Source organism: Gymnoscopelus braueri (genome assembly GCF_963280865.1).
Source record: "Gymnoscopelus braueri genome assembly, chromosome: 11".
NCBI lineage: Eukaryota > Metazoa > Chordata > Actinopteri > Myctophiformes > Myctophidae > Gymnoscopelus > Gymnoscopelus braueri.
In genome coordinates, this window is record NC_137613.1 from 41,971,280 (window position 1) to 41,993,795 (window position 22,516).

General features: G+C 41.2%; 1 protein-coding gene across 1 annotated transcript in view; it reads left to right on the forward strand.

Annotated features, from left to right (window-relative positions):
- The window catches only part of kiaa0319l (KIAA0319-like), a 30,540-nt gene that overhangs the window by 3,819 nt on the left and 4,205 nt on the right, over positions 1-22,516 (forward strand). The window contains exons 3-22 of the mRNA XM_080441337.1: positions 661-792; positions 3,174-3,442; positions 4,285-4,386; positions 5,358-5,625; positions 7,638-7,739; positions 9,587-9,684; positions 10,265-10,352; positions 10,942-11,034; positions 11,644-11,776; positions 11,993-12,098; positions 12,740-12,862; positions 13,446-13,569; positions 15,005-15,137; positions 15,411-15,559; positions 16,201-16,352; positions 19,587-19,725; positions 20,693-20,852; positions 21,180-21,322; positions 21,990-22,112; positions 22,352-22,442. Of these exons, the coding sequence (XP_080297463.1) occupies positions 681-792; positions 3,174-3,442; positions 4,285-4,386; positions 5,358-5,625; positions 7,638-7,739; positions 9,587-9,684; positions 10,265-10,352; positions 10,942-11,034; positions 11,644-11,776; positions 11,993-12,098; positions 12,740-12,862; positions 13,446-13,569; positions 15,005-15,137; positions 15,411-15,559; positions 16,201-16,352; positions 19,587-19,725; positions 20,693-20,852; positions 21,180-21,322; positions 21,990-22,112; positions 22,352-22,442 (2,708 nt within the window). The 5' untranslated portion in view covers positions 661-680. The remainder of the gene's footprint in view (positions 1-660; positions 793-3,173; positions 3,443-4,284; positions 4,387-5,357; positions 5,626-7,637; positions 7,740-9,586; positions 9,685-10,264; positions 10,353-10,941; positions 11,035-11,643; positions 11,777-11,992; positions 12,099-12,739; positions 12,863-13,445; positions 13,570-15,004; positions 15,138-15,410; positions 15,560-16,200; positions 16,353-19,586; positions 19,726-20,692; positions 20,853-21,179; positions 21,323-21,989; positions 22,113-22,351; positions 22,443-22,516) is intronic.

Below are 22,516 nucleotides of genomic sequence, written 5' to 3' on the forward strand. Positions count from 1 at the left end.
TTTTGATCATCATCAGCAGTCATATGAGGCAGTTATAAGCAATTTATAATATCTAAAAAAGCCAATTGTAGATTTAGTTGGCTTGGCTTGCTGGATTGATGGATGTAATATTGTCTTGCTTGAGGCTGAGGTTATCGTCCTCACTGTTGTGAGAAAAGCTACAAACTAGTCAGTGTTGCCATGGCATTGTGACAGACTTAGTCATTCACATAAGAATAGTGTTTTCTCTTTTAAAAAAAGGGTTTAGGGGCCATGTCCATCCACGCTCTTCCCTAGAAGAGTCCAGTCCAGTTTTATTTTCCTTTTGTTGCTGCAGAAGAATTATACAATTTACTATATTGTTATTATGGTTGTATGTTTGTACCTACCTTTATATTTTACCATCACTTATAGTACTATTATAATACATTATGATATGACATGTTATTTGGTAGCCTGTAGCAGCCAAGATGTCTTAACTAGGCCTGATAGCTATTGTTTTGGTTACAGACGGTCTTGTTATGGTTCAGCTTGTCCTTGAAGCAGCTATTGTCTGATCCCTGTGCTCATTGGCAGAATTACCGTACCACCGACCTGAGTGTTATTGTACTTCTCCCCATGATGAACATCAAAGCATAACCATCACCACTGAGATGCAATTTAATTGTGTCCTCCTCTCAGGTCCTTGATCCTTGTGGAATATGTCCAATGCACACCACAGGCCGTTCTGCTGGAGTCTACCTCAGTGGACACAATCGCCTCATCTCCTTTTGCTGTCACTGGCATACTTCTGCTGCTTGGCCCCTCCTGCAGGTAAAATTAAACAGTTGACATGTTGTAACTTATCTGTCCAGCTATATTTTACGACAGATTTACTGTGTTAGTCAAGGGCTGCCCTCTCATAGTTGATTAGTCTATTAAATGATTGGCTTGGCCTTAGTTGACCAATAATTTATGTTATTTCCTTTTTCCTTTCACCTCTCTGACAAGTATGAGATGTGGTGAGGTGCTTTTGTACCATTGTACATGGGGAGACTTGATTAAAACAGCTAATGGATTATTTGAAAAGAAATCTTTAGGTGTCACTGTATGCTAGAATGTGAACACATGATGCTCCACATCAATACTATCCTGTGTAAACTGAATAGAAACCCGACCTTTGGTTACTCAGGGCGTGTCTAATTGTCCTTATCCTTAAGATTCTTACAGCATTTGTTTTACGTTGTTGGTGCGTGTTTACTTGTCATTTGAGTCCAAGGCGTGTGTGTGTGTGTGTGTGTGTGTGTGTGTGTGTGTGTGTGTGTGTGTGTGTGTGTGTGTGTGTGTGTGTGTGTGTGTGTGTGTGTGTGTGTGTGTGTGTGTGTGTGTGTGTGTGTGATAGAGAGATATGTAAGTGCCTAATCCCACTGGGTCTGGTGTGTTACAATATAAAATGGGACAATAGGGTCTCTGTGAGTCAAACAGAGTGATGGGAGAGGGGGAGGGCTAGCAGGGGACAAGGGGTGGGATGACTAAACAGAGGCCAAAGAATCCTTTCTCAAAGAACCCCAAATTGTGTGTGTGTGTGTGTGTGTGTTTTTGGGGAGGGGGCTTTAAATGACAAAGACCAGCATCTTACATCCTACAATGTGTCACATGTGTCCTGTTGCTGTGGCAACAATAGCCATGCATGGTAGTAATGCTGTTTGTGAGGGATAGTTTGGTGACACAGGAACATTATTATATTATTATTATTAGATAACTTATTATTACTAGCCTACACTGGGTCACGCAAGTCGGGAACGATGCAAGTGGTGAATGCACGCCCCACCTGTTTTGCAATACCCATTGTACTTGTCAGAGTATCCGTTGTACCCGCTCTCAAGAGTACCCAGTATGACGGATACAGGGATCCCTGTGGTCGTCAGAAACTGCTAACATTGTGTTGCTGATGTACATGAAGTTCCATCTTGAACTTGTATACACAGGAGTTCCATTGCACATGATAGATCATTATTATTAGCAATTATTTATTTTTCAACTGTTGTTCCTGCCTTCATAAAGGATGATAGCCTAGCCAGATGTCCGAAGACAAGCTGCGCTCTTCTGACACTGTAACTCCATCTAAAGTGAAATCATTATTTATGGATGTATACTGTATGCACACTTGCCTGCATATATTCACACACAACCAACTTGGAGTTGCCAAGTATTATTTACCGTAGAGTGATTGAATTAGTTTGAGTGTGATATGTGCTTGGGTGGTCGGGTGGGGTGTAGGGAGGACTACATACTACTGTATGCATAGGGTTTTAATCACAGATTTGTTTTGTCAGGGAAAAGCCTCACTTCCCTCCTCTGCTGCTTACACAGTAAAATCCCCCGGTGTTAATTTAACCCAAAGAGTGGAACCAAATGGACCTGTCAGGGTCTATTTGGTTCCATTTGTTAAATTAACACTGAGGATTTTGCTGTGTACTTGGCTTACATGGCTCACTGGCCGTAATTGTTACTCTCGACTGGGATTCATAGGAATGTGTCTGGTCAATGTACGGTATGTCCTACTGTAAAGCTTCACGTGCATGTGAAATTGAAAGGGACCAGAACTTTTCATTTTAATTGCTTTGGTTATCTATAAATGAGACCTGTCTGATCGATCGACTTAAAACTTGGTGTGTTTATTGCTGGGGACTCTTGGGCCAAGTAGGAAGTTGGTTGGATCGGCGTTTTTACAGAACCAAAAATCCACGTAATCTTAATGTCTGTGTGTCTATATGTCTGTGTTCCTTTCATGCCCATATATGGAGATCCTGTCCTCAATATGATGTCATAGTGCTGTTACTGGCCTCCAAGTATTATGATAATGGGTACTGCACTAAGTACTCTGACAACGGGTACACAGGTATTGCATAACCGGAACGATATGTGTTCCGAACGCATGACGTCATAGACTGGCCTCCAGTACAATGATAATGGGTACTGCAGTAAATACAACAACCGACGGGCGTGTGTGTTCCCAATAGACCATATTCACACGGCGGCCATGTTGCTATTAAGTCAATGAAGTGCCACCCCGGTTTCCACGGCAACGGGGTGGCACTTTCAATGTTAAATTCCAATATGGCCGCCGTGTGAATATGGTCTATGGGCATCGCCCTAGTAATGGTGGAAAGCTCAGGAAATGCAGCTGTTGCTAATTGTTGTCCTTTTTCCAGGTGTGTCAGCAGGGCTCTGTACTGTGACAGGTGGGGTTCTGGGGATCCACTGGAGTAGTGTCATTGGCCTTGGGTGGTGGCCCCTGGCAGACGGTAGGGGCGGGGCCACATGCTGGGAGTCTTGCTGTCTGAGCCCCAGCTGCAGTGCCGTGTGGAGCCTGGGAGGGCGCTGTGTGCTCCTCCAGTGCACCCGCGAGAACGGCTGCTTGATCACCTCGCTGCCCCAGCCCCACCGGGAGTCCCTGGGTCTCCTTCAGCAGCTCAGCAGGGTACGGGGATACCGCCGCTAATGTTATCCAACAACAAACAGGAGAGATGGTCCTTGTCATTAACTCATCCACTGCCAGAGCAAATAAAATAAAAAAGACAGACTGCCAGCGATTTGATTTTCTTACCTTTTCAAGTAGTCACAGAATATTTATCTCCAGTGTGATTGATCCCCTGATGGTTGCTAATCACGGAGGGTTTCACTGTGCTTCCGCAAAAAAAAAAAAAAAAGTCATACGCCGTTGAAAATAGCATGTCTCACCAAAAATACATAGCAAAACACAGGAGCCGAGATATAGAATATTTCCCAAATACTTTAACCAGGAAGTGAATGTAGCAGTAAATCTTTGGATCACGTTATCTCCTGTTTCTGTGTGCAAAATAAAAAAATAATAAATACAAAAAAATATATATAAGAAAAAAAAAAACGCCAAAAGACAACATTGGGGGGCTTTCGATTTACAGCCGTCAAAAGACATCCTTGGCAGTGAATGACTTAATAGCTGCTGCTAGGCCTATTTTGAATTAACAGCTTTTAATTATGTTTGCATTTCGTGCTGATAGATCAGAAATTCATTGCGGACATGGTGGTCTCATTTTGTTGTGGAGACAAATGGGACTTATTAATTGTTCCTGTGTTTGAATTATCTGGAAGCTTTGATTAAAGAAGAAGAAGAATTGTTCTTTACTTTAGTAGTTAAGTACTTTTTAGTGCATCATTAACACTTTAGCTTGAAGATAATTTCCAGTAATTTAAAATTCTTATTCATAGGGATTTGATAGGGGTATGATCATTTGGTCTGCATACTGTTTTGATAACATTATGTATTTCTTGAACTCACAGGGCCCTAACACAAGGCGCAGAGCGCTTCGCCAGGCAACACAGAAAGGAAAAGGAAGCACTGAAAAACATGAGACGCACACAGGACATCCTCATACCAACACGGTGAGCTGTTAATAAACAGACAGATTCATGTTAAACAAGCGCATCAGCATTTTTTATCTATAAGCATCAACAGTGGACACTTCTATCCAACCTCATAACCGTGAACCGGAGAGACCGGCAAGTTATGGCCAGCCAAATCAAGACATAACACTCTCTCTCCCTCCCTCACTCACCCACCAGCTTTGTCGTTTGTGCAAACATAGCACCCAAACAGTGCAAACAGTCCACGCGTAGCTGCTAGGGTCCACATGATGTGAATTTTGTCACCAGACTGTATGCCTCTCAGAATTTGTTATTGCACAGACAAGTATGCTGAATTGCTGATACATACGCACATACACTAGAAACAAAAAATGGACACTCTATGAGGAGAGGTTGAGTGCGTAGATCCTTGAGCTTGCACTACATACAGCCAGCCCGTATTACAGACACCCAAGTTTTATTATCATAACACTTTAAAACGAGCACAACTGGTTGTGGTTATGCGTGGGGACAGAGAAGCTGATTCCAACACAGAGGCCTCTCTATGTACTATTCAGTTGAAGGTTTTGGTTTTTGAGAAGCTTATCTCCCTCATCACCCTCTCCTTTCCTTCCTTCCTTCCTCTGTGCTTTTAATCAAAATGGGTGGAATGATTAGAGCTAAGGGCAAAATACGTGTCTTCCACCTATTTACTTGAGCTGTGCAACGATGCAAAACTATTGTGTGTGTTTGTTGGTCTCTCTCTCTGTATGTATGTCATTCTGTGAAGTTGTATTTGTTGCTTACAAACGTTTGACTTTATACATTTTATCATATAACTTGTTCGCCTAATTCTGAGGAGAACAGACAACATAAATATACCATCAATCTGTCTTTTCATTGTCCCATAACAACAAAATGTTTCTACGATTTCCCCAATACTTAGAGTAGCCTATACACTCACCAATCACTAACTGGACGACATGTTTACTATTTTCTTGTTTCTACAGGGAAGTGACAAGATGGCTTCGGCTCAACCAACTCCAGCGGTAGCCACTGCCTTTGCACTTCCTCAGATGTCATCCAACAGGAACCATAGCCAGTTGGCCAATGGGAGTGAGGATGGAGCACCAGCCCCCCCACAGGCTGCAGATGCAACCACTGATCATGATCAATCTACGTCCACCAATAGCAGTGATGCTACTAAACCCACCACCACCACCACCACCACCACCACCAGAGCAGCTCCCATCATCACCCCTTCTCCAACACAGGCTGGTAAGGTGGATAATGCATGTCAGTACTGTCCCAGTGGTGTAAAGGTATTTTTTACTTTAGTGGAGTATTTGCAATTTTCAATTTTTCTTTAACTCCACTACAATTATTTGAAAACTTTAGTTACTAGTTACTTTGCGGATATAAATTATTATATTATAAACATAACATAAATTAACCACTTATTTTATACATAGGCTATTTGAAAATAGCCGATCTACAAGCTCACAACGCGTCGCATCACGCCGCGTTGTGAGCTTGTGGATCTGCTATTTTCGAATTTTTTGTACTTTTACTTTTGGTACTTTAAGTATGTTTTGATGCCAATACCTTTGTACTTTTACTCAAGTAACATTTTGAACACAGGCCTTTTACTAGTATTTTTTATATGGTGGCATTGCTACTTTTACTTAAGTAAAACATTTGAGTACTTTTTCCACCACTGGTACTGACACAGAGTAATAATTTTTCTTTGATTTATTAACTTCTAATTGATAATGTAATAGTGCCGTTTAATCTTCAGAGAAGATGTCCTTTCTCTTAAATCCTCTCCTTGAGGATGCTTTGAGCATGCTCAGATATAATAATTGCTGTGAAAAGGGTGCTCCGGTGGATCACTGAGTAAGAGCACAAACCATATAAATAAGGCTATTAGTCCAGCTGACCCTGGTTTGAATCTTGCCCAAGGCTCTTTACTACATGTCAAACCCCATCTTCTCTTCCACTTTTCCTGTCAGACAAGGCATAAAATGCAAAAGAAAAAACACACATCACAGTTTTGAGAAACTTTTAGAAAGTGCTCTAGGTACCAATTTAGAGTAGGCTGCTCAGACTGCATTTTTTTACGTATAAATGTGTTGAGGCTGTCAGTGAATGGCCAAACAAAGCGTAGGCAATAGGAATATGCTGAGACATGCTGTGCTTCAATGAATGATAATTTATTGTACTGTGCTTCTCCCTTAAAGGGTGTTTTATAGTTTATCTGGCATTTTGTGAAGGAATTCAATAAGAATTAATTATCTCTTACAACAGAGTAAACAATACCTAATCTCTCTACAGATAAATCTCATTTGGCCCATTTGATAACAAATGATGAAGTAGCTCTTTTGCAGTAGTAATAACATGCTAAAACCACTTTAGCCAAGACATCATTGCAGTTTGACTAAGCGTATAAGTAGCTCACGCTTACATACTGAGCACCTTTCCTGTGGGAACTGCTCACATTCTAAGGTTTCACTCACATGTGTGATACGATCTAAGGATTCCATTGCCGTCATAAAAACACGACTTACATGTGTAGCACACACGCTGTGTATAGTTGACCTGAGGTGAACTTGGGTGAGCAAACAAAGAAAAATGCTGCTGGGTAAACTGAGCTCCAGTATACAGTATACATTACTACTGACTTACACTACTCTTCTATCGGTGCTCTATCGTCTCCTCGTTGCCATTAGGGCTGTCAACTGAGCTGAGAAATGTCAATACAAACAGGCAGATCCTTGATAATGTTTGATTGTTATTATATTTTACATAGATAGACAATGATGCACATGTTTAGCAAGTTTTCAAAAAGTAATTCATATTTGCTTCATGTCTCAGAGGTGGAAAACTGTAGCTAAACTATTGCTGAGTGACCCATTGTTTTACCTGGGTTACACCTTCTGACACCTTCAGACATGAAATAATGACTCATGTAGCCGGACAGACCGGTACATTGATCCCGATAGTGATGTGTCACTAATGTCACTGTGTCATGCTATAGTTCAACAGAAGTGTTCCATACTCTAATGTAGGTCTCACAGCGGCGTACCGTGTATCAAAGACCATCAGTGTGCATTGCTTTGGTTGAATTGACATTATAAAACAATGGGAGCAACGCCTTCTAATCAAATGTGTTTTTCACAATTGATGGCACGTTTCCCCCCCAAAGTCGACGATTATTCAAGGCTCGATTATATATTTGACAGCCCTTGTTGCCATACTGAGCTCATTGATCCTGTACACTTTGTCCACAGCGGTGAGGGAGTTGGTGGTGTCTGCAGGGGAGAGTGTGGCGGTCACACTGCCAAAAAACTCAGTGGAACTTAATGCCTTTGTTGTCCCAGAACCAATGAAAGGTAAGATGGACTTCTGATAGTCCTTTGAAACCTGGCCTACAGTCCATATTGTATAATGTTACAAGGATGCACTTAATAAGTGTATGCCGGCATATTATTTTGAATAAACACAATATCGATGAACAATGACAATAAACACCTTGAACCAGAATATAACTGTTAATATTCAGGTTCACTGGCCCTCATTTATCAACGCGGTACAGCCCAAATAATGGGCGTATGGCGAGATCACCGCACCTTTCGGCATTTATCAATATATCCTGACGTGGGCTTCATCCTACCGTACGCTGAGATCTCACGTCTGGTCGAGACCAGTTGTTGACGTTGGCGGCGCCCGTTTATTCCGTTCTAGACCTGCGGAGCAGCATTGTCTGACTGTCTGACAGGCATCTGGACACATAATCCACTCCTAAATGTATATCTCTCACACTAATAAATAATCCCTGTGAAAATATAACATTTTATAAAGTAATTTAAACAAACTGCTTTAACAGTCATTCAGTTGCATTGGCTATTTTAAAATAGCAGATCTGCAAGCTCAAAAATGGGTCGCATCGTGACGCGTTGTGAGCTTGTAGATCTGCTATTTTCAAAATATAGAGCGCTTCTGCGAGCGCATTTTCGGGACTCCCGACGATCTTTTCATGGACAGTGAGGTGTACAAACGTACAGTAGCTTGTCCTATGTTATGGAGTTATGTCATAGAGAGTTTTGAAGACTACAACCTGGCTGGGTTAAGGATATAAACCCGACGCTCCAATCTCTTATTAACGTGGCGGCACGGTGACGAATCACTGCCGCCCGTCTGAGTCTCACGGGGAATATCCTACATGACTGCTTGTGCACTGCTCGATATGGGTTAAATAAATTAATATACAAACGTATTCCATTCATGGCGATGTGATTGGTATCATAATATGTCATTCATGTAGGCTACAAGCCTACGTGACAAAGATTGTACCGCTACGGTACGGATTACATGAAAAACACAGCTGGGCGGTAGGGCATTAACGAATAGTGATTTATGATATTCGAATTATTCGACCCAAAAGTATTCGAATTGTCGATTATTCGGTTTGATTATAAAAAATTAAAAAATTAATTTTTTTTTTTTTTTTTTCAATGGCATTGATGACTCGACTCAAGGAATGCGAGTTGACGTCACACCAGAGCTCACAGCTGCGTGTCTGCTCTAGAAAAGACACTTTTTTTTTCGAATAGTCGAATAGTGGTTTGATAGTCGAATAGTCGGTTTGATATTCGAATATTCGAATATTCGACTATTCTGTGAATGCCCTAGGGCGGGCGTGTGTGTGTGTGTGTGTGTGTGTGTGTGTGTGTGTGTGAGAGAGAGAGAGGGAGGGGCGCGTGTGCGTGTGCGTGTGTGGCGAGGCGAGGCGATCGGGGGAAACTCTTTCTTATTGGCTTTTGATGTCTTTGGTCGTATTCTGGTTCTTCTTCATGTCGTAAAATCGGGGCGTTTTGAGAATATTTAAGGGCGTGTTATTTAAATGACGCTCGTTTTCAGACGTGAGATTTATCAAAGCTACGACCTGATGTACGCCAGGATTGGCTGTGTAGGATTCGTTGATAAATGTGACTTCGACGTTGGTGTACGGCCGAATATATGGAAAAATATAAGCCGGTTTATACGCTCCGTTGATAAATGAGGGCCACTGTGTTTATTGTCAAAACATGCATATTACATAACAATTCAGCCCATACTGTTATATACTGGTATATTTGTCATTTTATAAAAATGAAATAAATGAGCAAAAAGCAAGACTAAGCAGGAGGTCATTATTCAGTGATATATGGTCATTTTTCTTTCTCGTAACGCTTAACAGGGACACATTATGCATTCGACTGGCGTCTGATAACTCACCCCAAAGACTACAGCGGCGAGATGGAAGGAAAACACAGCAAGACACTCAAACTCAGCAAGGTACCATTGGGATTAGTATGGTTTTAGTTTACATTCATCTTCTTCACATTCAAACAAGACGTGCACCTGAAGTTGGGTTGAACTTGACTTGGCTTCTTTAGAATGTGTGCGTGCAATTATGCCACCTCTTAACCCATTAAGACCTTGAACGCATCTGTGTCATTTTTTTATTTGAGCTAAAAAGCATTATTTTACACTTTGGCTATTCAAAAATGTCAGATATACAAGCTCATAGCGCGGCACCGAGTGCCGCGCTATGAGCTTGTATATCTGATATTTTTGAAAGATCGTGAAAATGTGTGCAAATCTTTGAATATATATTGTTTTAAAGCGAACATTTTTAACTCAAATCTTTGCTTCTGGGGGGTCCCTGGAACAAAATATTTTGAGATGGGGGTCGGCGGCCAAATGCATATAATTTTGGGGGTCCTTGACATGAAAGAGTTTGAGCACCACTGATATAGAAACATGCGTTTTTTCAGAATACTGTTGGGATTAAGAAGACATTTGTAGAATCAGCTTCAGGTCTTAATGGGTTAATCATTTGTTTATCTCTCCCCCATCTCTCTCTCTCTGTCAGCTGACTGTTGGCCTCTATGAGTTTGAGGTGACGGTGGATGGAGACGGAGCCCATGGCGAGGGCTATGTCAATGTCACGGTCAAGCCAGGTGAGGTGCAACCACATTTAGTGAGAATTAAAACTCTATTGTTTACTTTAACTCAAGAGAGTGATGGATAAATTAACACTGAGGATTTTATTGTGTATTCCTCATCTTGTTGCCCTTTTGATTGTTTGTATGAAGATGGAAAGGCCTCTGAAACTTGAAAGTATTTGAAAGTATTTATACCATCTGACACTAAAACCCTACATTAAAATCACCAAACTTCAGACATGCAAAAGTGTCACTTTTCAGCTACAGTCACCTTTTTGAACCCAAATAGGGCAATTGTGTGACACCTGACCCGAAAGAAAACAACATGTTGACACCTTTTTCACCTCGGGGCTGTTTGCATGCCTTAAACTTACAACTTGTTTGTATACTATTCTGTGCAGACTGTTCTGTACACTGCAATTTACCTCTAGGGTAAAGCAGCTGCACTCCTACACAATTGTAAGGTATTTTTGTAATGACTCTCTCTCTATCAGTCCCCTTTTTTCTCTCTGTGTCTCACGCTCTCTTTCACTCTTGTCATTGCACACTAACACCTGATATACAGCTCACTTAGCCTGTTAATGTCCTTCTTTCCACCTGACAGAGCCGCGGGTAAACAAGCCTCCTGTCGCTGTGGTTTCCCCAAAGTTCCAGGAGATCTCCTTGCCAACCAGCTCCACTGTGATAGATGGCAGCCGTGAGTCTACCTTGCACACACAATGAACATAACTTAAGTACACAAAGACCAACCGTAATTGACCATATTCACACAGCAGTCCTATTGCTCTTGTGTCGTACTCTGGGAAGAGAGGTGAGTGGGAAACCACGCCCACAGGAGTGAGTATGATGTTAGAGCAAAAGGCCGCCATGTGAATATGGTTAATAATAGGCTCTAAATGAGGCTACCTGAGACTGTTTCTCTGACATTAAAGAGTTAATGAGACGTTCATTTTTATTAATTTTCTAGCCAGTTTTTTTTTAAATAATGGGGGGGATTATTATTTTCAAATCTGAAATAACTTTGGATATTATGATACTGAATACTTTGGATGTACTTATTTTCATATTATCCAAGCTTTGAAAGATAAAGGTTAATATTGTTTTTGGATATAATTTATGAACTAATTATTTGATCGTAACATGGTTCCATTTTTCATAAGTTTGGTCTGAGTTGATGGTTAGCAGCACAAAACAGGTGCCTAAGGACCTGTTTCCTAAAGACCCCTGCTGATCAGTGCGTATGTCCAACTTCACATTTCCTGTACTCATTTTAATATCTTCAATCGCTGTCTCCTCCTCTCCTCAGAGAGCACTGATGATGACAAGATTGTGGCATGGCACTGGGAGGAGGTGAAGGGACCTCTGAGAGAGGAGAAAGTATCTGCAGACACTGTACTCCTCACCCTCACTAACCTAGTGCCTGGAAACTACACATTCAGGTACAGATGAACATGTACTATATTATCGCCTAATTCTGCAATGCAATTCGCCTTTTTTTTTTCTTCTCATCATTAGCCTATCATGACATGCCCAGAATATGATTCACGTGGTTAATAATATTGTCTGTTCATTATTTTTGTTAATGTGATTGATATATCTCCATATTTGTTTTATAGCTAATATGCTATGTGTCTTTCTCTTCCTGTATGGTCCAGTCTGACAGTGACAGACTCCGATGGAAACCAGAGCTCTACCCAGGCCAGCCTGTCTGTCAGCAAGGCTACAGACTACCCGCCCGTGGCCAACGCTGGGCCCAACCAGGTTACATCCACCCTCCTTTATTATTCTATCTAATCACTTCTGTCTTTGTATTCCATGAAAGGCTGATAGAATAGCCACTTGTTGGGATGCTGGGTTAAGATAGGATCAGGAAAAAGAAAAGAACCTGCGCACTCACACAATACATTTTAATGACATTGTTTTGGCTCTCTTCGTCAGGTCCAAGAGTCCAGACTCTGAACATTGTCTTTAAAATATATTGGAGCATGTGAGTGTGCCTCACGCTATATAAACACATGGATTACTTACTTAACCCATTAAGACCTGAGGCGATTCTTAAAAATGTTTTCTAAATCCTAACAGTTTTTTGAAAAAAATCTGGAAAATATTTTTTCACGATTTTTAAAAAATAGCAGATCTACAAGCTCGTAGCGCGGCACTCGGTGCCGCGCTATGAGCTTGTATATCTGCTATTTTTGAATAGCCAAAGAAATCTAAAGTGACACAGATGCGTTCCAGGTATTAATGGGTTAATGTGTGTGTGTCTTTGGTTTTTCACATGCAGCAATAAATATACAGCTCAAAGCCCCACTTCTTGGTTATCTCATATATATAAACCCTTATGCTCACAAGCTAAATAAAAAACATCCACAAGCTAAATAAAAACCTATGTTTTGCAACAGGTCATCACATTGCCACGTAATATCGTCACTCTGAATGGCAACCAGAGCACAGATGACCATGGATCCCTGGCCTACGAATGGTCCCTCAGTCCTGAGAGCAAAGGCAAAGTGGTGGAGATGCAGGTGAGAACTATGACAAGATGCTGTGATGGGAGGGAAATCATCCTGGAATAGTATACACAGTATAGCCAACAGTAAATTGATTTATTGCCCTGTCCTCAATGTTAATTTAACTCTTAGACTGTACAACTGTAGCAAAATGGATCTGTAAGTTACGCATTTGTAACTGAGTTACAAATTACATTACATTTAGTCTATTGATATTTGTGTGCATGGGAGTGTTTAAAGGCTGTTCATGGCAGACAGGAAAATAATGCTCTGTCTTCGGATGTTGAAAACGGAATGAAAATGCCTTTCCTTAAATGCAAAAACAATGCATTTGCAGGAGAACCGAATCAATACATTCTGTCTGTGTCTTATCTGGTTTGGTACATACAACAACAACAAAGCATAGCGCAACGCGAGTTTGTAGATATTTTCAGCGTGTGACACCCGTGCCTAACTAGGCATAAATTAGGCTTAATTCTGCTTTACACTCGACTCACATTCTTGTCTATTAGAGATGCCGAGTTCTTCCATGACTTCTTGTGAAAAGGAGTGTTGTTGTTCTTTTGTGAGAATGCTGGCTAATTTTTTTTATTTTCAGGGTGTGCGGACCTCAAGCCTTCAGCTGTCTGCCATGCAGGAGGGAGACTACACCTTCCAGCTGACTGTGACAGACTCAGCCATGCAGCAAGACACTGCCCAGGTCACTGTCATCGTGCAGCCAGGTGAAAACACGTGTTCTATAGCTCATCAGCTACGTTAACCACTTAAGCCCTATATAATTAACCGTACAATGAATATGAATATAGCTATTTACAAGCTCATTGTGATGCTTGGTGAACTTGCAGATCGTCTGTTCTTGCTATTTTGAAATGTTTTAGAATTTTTCACATTCACAAGATTTTCACCTATAATGAAATTAGTCTCCCTTGAGATTCCTAGTTAGACACTGTTTTATCACAGAAAGAACAGCGAAATTCTGAAACTGCTGTGCTTATATTTGACATTCTCTCTGATTAAAAGTTGTATAATCTATACAATTTCTCTATATAAACATACTGTATAGGCTATATAAGTCTACAAATACACAGGACAGGTGAAATATAACACATTAGTGCAGTATTGTAGTTGGCAGGCTGGTTCTCGCATAATCTTCTAAAATTCATAGAGCTAATGTCAATGGTAGCACAGGTGCCATTTATCTCAGTTACTGTTTGTTCAACCTTTAGTGAAGATGACGTTGGTAATACAACAAATGGGAAATGTATTTGTGTGCCGGCATGTTAGAAAGGTTTTTATTTGAACACACTTCAACCTGTAAAGTGAACCCACATGACCCATTTCAGGAATAGCATCGGAATGAAAACGGCATCAGTGTTTGTATTAACCACATATCTCTCATATCTCACGACTTGATGTGAAATAACCAGTAAAAGTTGAATACACATCAACCCTGACACCAGTAGCCATTTCATTCAGTCACTACTGACAAAAAGTGATACAGTGTGTAAAATATAACAGTTTGACCTCCTCTTTTAACCCCTCCTCTTATCTGCTGAGGCTCTGATGAGTTATTCTAAAGATATTTTTGGGGGGTTTTCTGCCTTTATTGATAGTACATAGTGCAGAGAGATAGGAAACAGGGAGAGAGAGACGTGGAATAACACGCAGCAAAGGTCGTCGGGATTGGCAATCGAACCCGCGACTCGCTGTCAGGCTGCATTAGAGCCTATTATGTAGTATGTGCCCGGACCACTAGGCCAGCGGCGCCCCCTGATGAGTTATTCTGTTTATTTAACCTTTTAATGGAGACGACATTGCTAATACAACAAATAGGAAATGTATTTGTTTGCCGGCACATGCTTGAAAGGTTTTTATTTGAACACCCATCTGTGAAGTGAATGAAAACCGCATCAGTGTTTGTATTAACCACTTAAGCGCTATATACTTAGTTGTATGACAAATAGCAAGAAATGCCAATCTGCAAGCTCACAAAACGACACTATCCCATGCGTTGTGAGCTTATAGATCGGCAATTTTTGCTATTTCTTAAATGTATGGAATATTTTGAAAATCTTTGCCTATAATGATAAAACATTTGTCATTGACTCAAATAAAACCCAATTCCCTGACCCCCCCCCCCCTTTCCTCACCCACCAGAGAACAATAAACCCCCAGTAGCACATGCAGGGCCAGAGAAGGAGTTGACTCTGCCAGTAGACCGAACCACACTGGACGGCAGCAAGAGCAGCGATGACCAGAAGATTGCCACCTACCACTGGAAACAGAGCAAGTAAGTCAGACGGAGACATACAGTACACACCAATGCTGACAACAAGGTCCTTTTCTGCCTCGCTGTTGGTCAAGGAATGACTTGAATCTCTGACGGTTCCTCAGTCACGTCCTAGATAATGTGAAAAATGAGAAATGATGGGATTCAAATGTGATGTAAAGAAATACATACTCGGGTGTGCTGTCTAAATTAGCAGTGGTATCAAGGTCATGGTTTGGTTGGTTGGTTTTGATTTTTCCTTTGTTTCTCTCTCCCTCGTTCTCTCTCCATAAGGGGTCCAGATGGTGTGAAGGTTGAAAATGCAGATAGTGCCGTTGCCACGGTGACAGGTCTCCAGGTGGGCACGTACGAGTTCACACTGACCGTAACTGACGACAGGAAGCTGCAGAGCATCGACGTGGTCACGGTCATTGTCCGAGAAGGTGTGTATGTGTGTGTTTTTATCACTTGTTCTATTATCCTATCCTATCCTACTACTATAATTGAAAGAGCCTGAAGGACATAGCAGGCACACAACAAGCTTACTGCTCCATTTACGCAAATAGGGCGAGTGAACATTCTTTAAATGATCTAAAATCTTAAACTATGACCTCCTGTCACTTAGTGTGTTGCATTTTCGCAGCTTCATTAACAACTTAAACCCTGCTTACTTAGTTGACAGGAGTCCCCCAGGGCTCTATACTAGGCCCACTCCTTTTTTCGTTCAACACTAAATATCTTCTGAAGAGGTTTTAAAGGTTTTAAAAAACTGCTACTACTATACTGTATAATATGTGCTCCACCACAAATTCTAGTGTCATGCCTGCCTGGATAATTTACCTATTATGTTTAATCTAGCTACAAGAAACAAAAACAAATGGAAAAGTACAAATTTGCGAAGGGTGGATTATAGGAAAGTTTATGTACCTATTCCGGATGTGACACAGCTTTTTCTCGTACCATGATCTAAGGAGAGAGCTCATGCAGGGACCTCACTTTCATGTTAGAGAATTCAACAATATCAACCTACGTAGATGGCTTCTTGGTTTTGAATCATGGTCCATGTTATGTTGTTTTTCACCAGAGCTAGACCAGCCCCCTATGGCCCACGTCCTGTCCAGTGTGTCCATCTCTCTGCCCCTGAAGACGGCAACTCTAGATGGCTCTCACTCCACAGATGACAAGGGTGGAGTCAGCTACCTGTGGACCAGGGACGACAACAGCCCTGCTGCAGGGGTGAGACTGGTTCTAACACCCCATTTAACCCCAATACAGGGGGTGACTGCTAGTTAGACCGTTCGTTAATATAAGGGAGTGAGACTAAAGCCCAATTAATTCAAAAATAGCCGACCTACAAGCTCACAACGCGTTGCGGATGCGACACGTTATGAGCTTGTAGGTCGGGGTGCAACGCAGCATAAATGAAGCTTAATACTGTAGTTCTATGATTCTATCTGTTAAATATAAACCAATTTTATAGACCAAAAATCGAACACCTAGATCATATTTAAGGACCACATTGGCAACATGAAGAAATCGGTATTCTTTTCACATTAATTCAGCCAATCTTATCAAGCAACTACCTCGGCATCAATGAGTTCAATGTATCAGAATAGCCTGGATCTATTATTCTCAGTTCCAGTCCTAGAAATCTAGTAAAGTGCTGGGGTCATTCTACTGTAACTGTCTAAATGGGGACTAATTTAGACCCAAGACACCGGGTGAATGCAGTTACCTGCATGGTACAATAGACGGCAAACGTAGTTGGACCTGCACTGAGAGCCAGTGAAACATAACCCATGATAACATGACCCATAATAACATAACTCATATGAGCTTCATTGTTACATGGGGTGTGCTACTGTGCTGTAGTCCAGTTCAAGGCTTGACACTGTTAGCCTCATATTTCTTTACACCAAAGCCAAAGGCGGCACCTAGTCCCATTCCCTGGTATGTTGCTGAGTAGTAGTCCAAGAGACTCCACGCGCTTCCAAATACAACTAGAAAGTACTGTTCCTGAAGAAACAGTGTGGGATCGCTAAGAATGTTGATGGTATTGGGTATTGATATCGTTAGTAGTGTTAAAGGTTTGAAAGGTTTAAAGTTCTAAAAGTTTGAAAGGTTTGAAAGGTTCTAAAGGTTTGAAAGGTTTGAAAGGTTTGAAAGGTTTGAAAGGTTTGAAAGGTTTGAAAGGTTTGAAAGGTTTGAAAGGTTTGAAAGGTTCTAAAGGTTTGAAAGGTTCTAAAGGTTTGAAAGGTTCTAAAGGTTTAAGAGGTTCCAAAGGTTTGAAAGGTTCTAAAGGTTTGAAAGGTTTGAAAGGTTTGAAAGGTTTGAAAGGTTTGAAAGGTTTGAAAGGTTTGAAAGGTTTGAAAGGTTTGAAAGGTTTGAAAGGTTTGAAAGGTTCTAAAGGTTTGAAAGGTTTGAAAGGTTCGAAAGGTTTGAAAGGTTCTAAAGGTTTTAAAGGTCTACGGTTCTAAAGGTTTGTCGGTGTTGAATAGTGTAAAATGTAGTTTTCTAGCCGGTTGCTAGGTTCTAATAGGTGGTTGCTAGGGTCTAATTGGTGGTTGCTAGGGTAAAACAGGTGGTTGCTAGGTTAGAAAGGTGGTTGCTAGGGTCTAATCGGTGGTTGCTAGGGTATGATAGGTGGTTGCTATGGTCTAATATGGTGTTGCTAGGGTCTAATAAGCAGTTGCTAGGCTCCACTGTAGCTAAATAGGATTGCCCCATTGAAATGAATGGGATTTTTTTTTGCAGTAAAAAGTGAAATATCTCTAAAAGTACAAATTATTTCAAAAATTCAAATGGTAGCCAATATGTCCTAAGTAGGCTGAACGTTATAGAGTTGGAACGGAGTTTCTAGCTAAAAGTATGAATTTCCCCATTGAAAAGAATGGGATTTTTTTTGCAGTAAAAAGTGAAATATCTCTAAAAGTACAAATTATTTCAAAAATTCAAATGGTAGCCGACATGTCCTGAGTAGGCCGAACGTTGAAGAGTTGGAACGGAGTTTGTAGCTAAAAGTATGAAGGACTAGTTAGGGGCCAAAAAACTGTCCCAAAAACGGTGAAGATAACAGTAGTGTGATCGCTTTAGCGATCCCACAATTACAACAGGTACTGGATAAAAAAAACTGTAGTAGAGAAGAGCGAGCACGTCTGCACACTGTTTTGAATAGTCGCAAATTGAACATGGATGAGTCCAGCAATATCCAGAAATTGATGTTTATTTTAAATGTTACTGCTAGTGTTAATGTAAACATCCTTTGAATATTTGACAAAAATAAATGTTTTCCAACCAAATGATTTGAGTAGTGATGTGGTGTGTCATTTCGGACACAAGGGGCTAAATCAGTTTATTGTTTTTTGAGTATGATCACTGTTTTTAAATACTGCTGTCATTAAAACACAGAAATACTAGGCTGATTACAATTAAAACCTCAATAACAGAATCTAATTAAAAAAAATCCAAATAGACCACAATTTTGTATTTATGTATTGTCTTGCTGCAAAACCAATTGCCCTCTGGGGACAATTAGAGTTGAAAGTTGAAGTTGAAGTTGATTTACTGGTTCCGAAGAGTTTGGGAGAGGAAAAACTGGTTGTGCCACATTCTGAGAATTAATTTGAACCACCTCTTCCTCCTTCAGAAGATAAACAATTACAAGGAAATGCAGCATGAACTAGAGAGGGGCACTTTTTGCTGAGTGCATATCTCTACCAGGCTGGGTTGCCTAGCTGGGTAAAGAATATACATAATTGCATAGGCAGTGAAAGAGCGGTCCCACTTTGCCCTCCTATCATGTGACTGTTCCCATGTGAAATGAATATAGCGGGTACAGTACGTAGTGATTGCGTGAGAGGTGTCTATAAGCACATGAGACTAGGCATATGGTATGATAAAATATGTATTTGGGACGAACAGAAATAATAAATATCCATCTGCAGGCTGGCAGACCGTCTAACACTCTACTCTGGGAGAACAGCAGTGGTCTCACGTTGATCTTCCCAATCCTGAAATCAAATACTAAATAAAAGAATAAAAGCTGCATAAAAAATAAAGTGCTCAATAAAGAGCTAGAGTTTCTGGCCAACAGTACATGATCAACATGTCACCATGTAAATACAAAACGCAGGTATGTAAATATACAATTCAGCAACCTTGTGTAAAAACAAACTGACAATGTCATCTTAAACAAGGAAGTCTATGATGAAACAAGACCTGTTCCTCTGGGGTTTCCCCACATCTTAACTTTGTTGGTGATATAATTGTTTCCCTGTTTCAACAGTTACATTCATCTGTGCCTTGTTCATTAGATCTTCCTTGACTTGACAAGTGACACAGCATTACAGTGTGTCAGACGAACAAAGGCACTCACTCACACTTGCACTCAGATCGTTTCATAGTCCCCCCTTAAAATATACACCAAAAACTGCTAAGGTTTTAATGAATACCTGACATTTGCTTCTGCAGGATGTGTTGAACAACTCTGACCACCAGGCGGTGCTGTTTCTTAGTAACCTTGTGGAGGGGAAGTACAGCTTTTCACTCACTGTCACTGACACCAAAGGACAGACCAGTGGTGACAGAGGCACAGTGGAGGTCAAACCAGGTACTGGAACACACACACACACACACACACACACACACACACACACACACACACACACACACACACACACACACACACACACACACACACACACACACACACACACACACAGACACAGACACAGACACAGACAGACAGACAGACATTGAATGTAGTCTCACCTCTGGGGCACAAGTCTATTGATCATTCTTGATCATTTCACGTTTCATGAAAATGCGCCCATCTGTTCTTGATATAAATATTATGTTCCTAGATGACAGACCGGAGCGATTACAATACTATGCCACACATTGTTGTGTAAATCTGCTCTGTTTACGCACTTGCATCCATACAAATTCTGACATGAATGCAACTATATTAACATTGTGTTGTGGTTGGGCGGACAGTTGATGGTGGGCGTCACAAACGTAACATGCCTATATATGGAGACCACTTTAAACTAGATGGAATCAGGTACATACGCGCACACACACACACACACACACACACACACACACACACACACACACACACACACACACACACACACACACACACACACACACACACACACACACACACACACACACACACACACACACACACACACACACACACACACACACACACACACCCCATATGGTGTACACACACCAGGTCACAATGTAACATACTGTTTGATGTACACACGTGACAGGAAGTATATAATACCTCACTCCTATCTCTGAAATCGGTGGAGGGATGCCTCAATTTTACCCTTTTTTAGATCGACTTGCTCCTAGTATTGATGATTTATAGTATTGTATGTCTTTATATGTCTTGATGAATTGAATACACAGGACCACAATGGAAACAAGCCCTCAAGGCTTCTTGTTATCCTTTTAGCATGATTGTAATACTGCACATCTGTAATTTTAGCAAACTGTTAATAAAGTATTCAATCAATCAATCAATCAACCAATCAACCAATCAACCAATCCTCTTCCAGACACATGGGAGCATGACCTGGTAGAGTTGGTGCTGGAGGTGTCTGTGTCCCAGTTAACCCACCGGCAGCGGGACATGCTTCTGCGTCAGGTCGGGGTCCTGCTGGGAGTTCTCGACAGTGACATCATAGTGCGAGAGATCAGTGCCTTCAACGAGCACAGGTGAGCTGCTCTTTAACCCCATTAACCCCATTTACCCTGTGTTCATTTTGTTTTAAAAAAACTATTTTTAGAATAGGGCTTGAGGGGTTAGTTAAACTTCCTCGTGTTTTTCCGCTCTGCTGTATCCTTTGAGTGTACAAACATAATACATACATCTGTGGCAATTCCAATTCTAAATACTGGCTGACGTGGCTGTTACTAACGCTCTATTGTCTTGATGAACCAGAAATGTTCCAAACGTCTTTCAAGCAGGGGATCAGGTGTCTGTGTCCATACGGTTTCTGGAGGTATCAGTTATTGATGTTAATCTCTTCCTCCTTTGCTCAGTACTCGTTTGGTCTTCCTGGTCTCAGGGGGCCCAGGGCGCCCTCCCCTGTCCGGTCGAAGTGTTGCAATGGGGCTGCGAAACAAGTTGCGCAAACAGAAGAACGACTTCCTCATCTTCAAAGCTAGACGGGTGGACACAGTCAGTGAGTATTGATTGTAGCTGCTTGCCAGATTCAACACACTAGATAAAGAGAAGTGATACTATGGATGTGAATTAACGTGCATTATCAATGCTAAGTTACAATTTCGCTTTACTTTGTCACACAAACCAGTCAAACCGATAACTTGGATATCTTCTGTTTTGCCTATGTGGCTGGTCAAGTTGTGACAAAAGCTCATTGTAATTTTTCTAATTCTCAAATGTCAGGACTTTTAGACTGTAACTGCAAGTTGTTTCATGACCTCTTCTTCCACTTTTCTCTCTCACTCTTGCTCTCTTGTTGGTTCTCTCCTCTTTCTTAAAGCCATACTGTGTAACATTCATTTCAGTAGTCATTGTAGTAGTAGTGGCAGATATTGGTCTACCACAGGCCATGATATCATTTAATGTTTTTATTCTCTTGTGAGCTGCATTGTAATTCATCTTCACGGAATCCTTTTAGGGTTAGATATTCAACCCTCCTGTTTTCACTCGACCAAAAATAGCAGATCTACAAGCGCACAGTGCATCACAAAATCGTAGATCTGCTATTGTCACCAAATGTTACCCTCAGAATAGGGGTTTCAAGTGGTTAGATAAGCTGTTTTACTGCCACGCAACTGAACTTGTGTTCCATCTCTCATTTCTTCTCTCTCCCTGTGTGTCCTCAGTTTGCCAGTTAAACTGCTCCGGCCATGGCGAGTGCGACTCCTTCACACGGCGCTGTGTCTGTCACCCATTCTGGATGGAGAACTTCATCACGTCACAGCTGGGAGATGGAGAGAGCAACTGTGGTGAGAAGATACAATAAAATCTGTGTCTCATATTTAGCAACATTAGTCTGAGAGTTGCTTTTCTCCTGACAGCAGGGGTGTTGAAATGTAAGGAACATGGTGTTTCTCACCATGTGCTTCATCCTCCTGGTGAGGCTCCTGACTGGCATGTTAAAAGAAGCGGCAGGTGATTCCATGTGTTTTGGAGGAGCCATGTGGTTACCACCCCTAGGCCAATAATGTTTTGTTTTTCTTTTCAGAGTGGAGTGTACTCTATGTGACAATAGCATCCTTCATGATTGTTGTTGCTATAGCCACAGTTGTCTGGGGAATGGTGTGCTGCTGTCGCAGGTGAGAGTGATACTTAATAATTAGATTGGCGTTACATTTTGAAACATTGTTAAGTGTTGTACAAATGTTGTAAT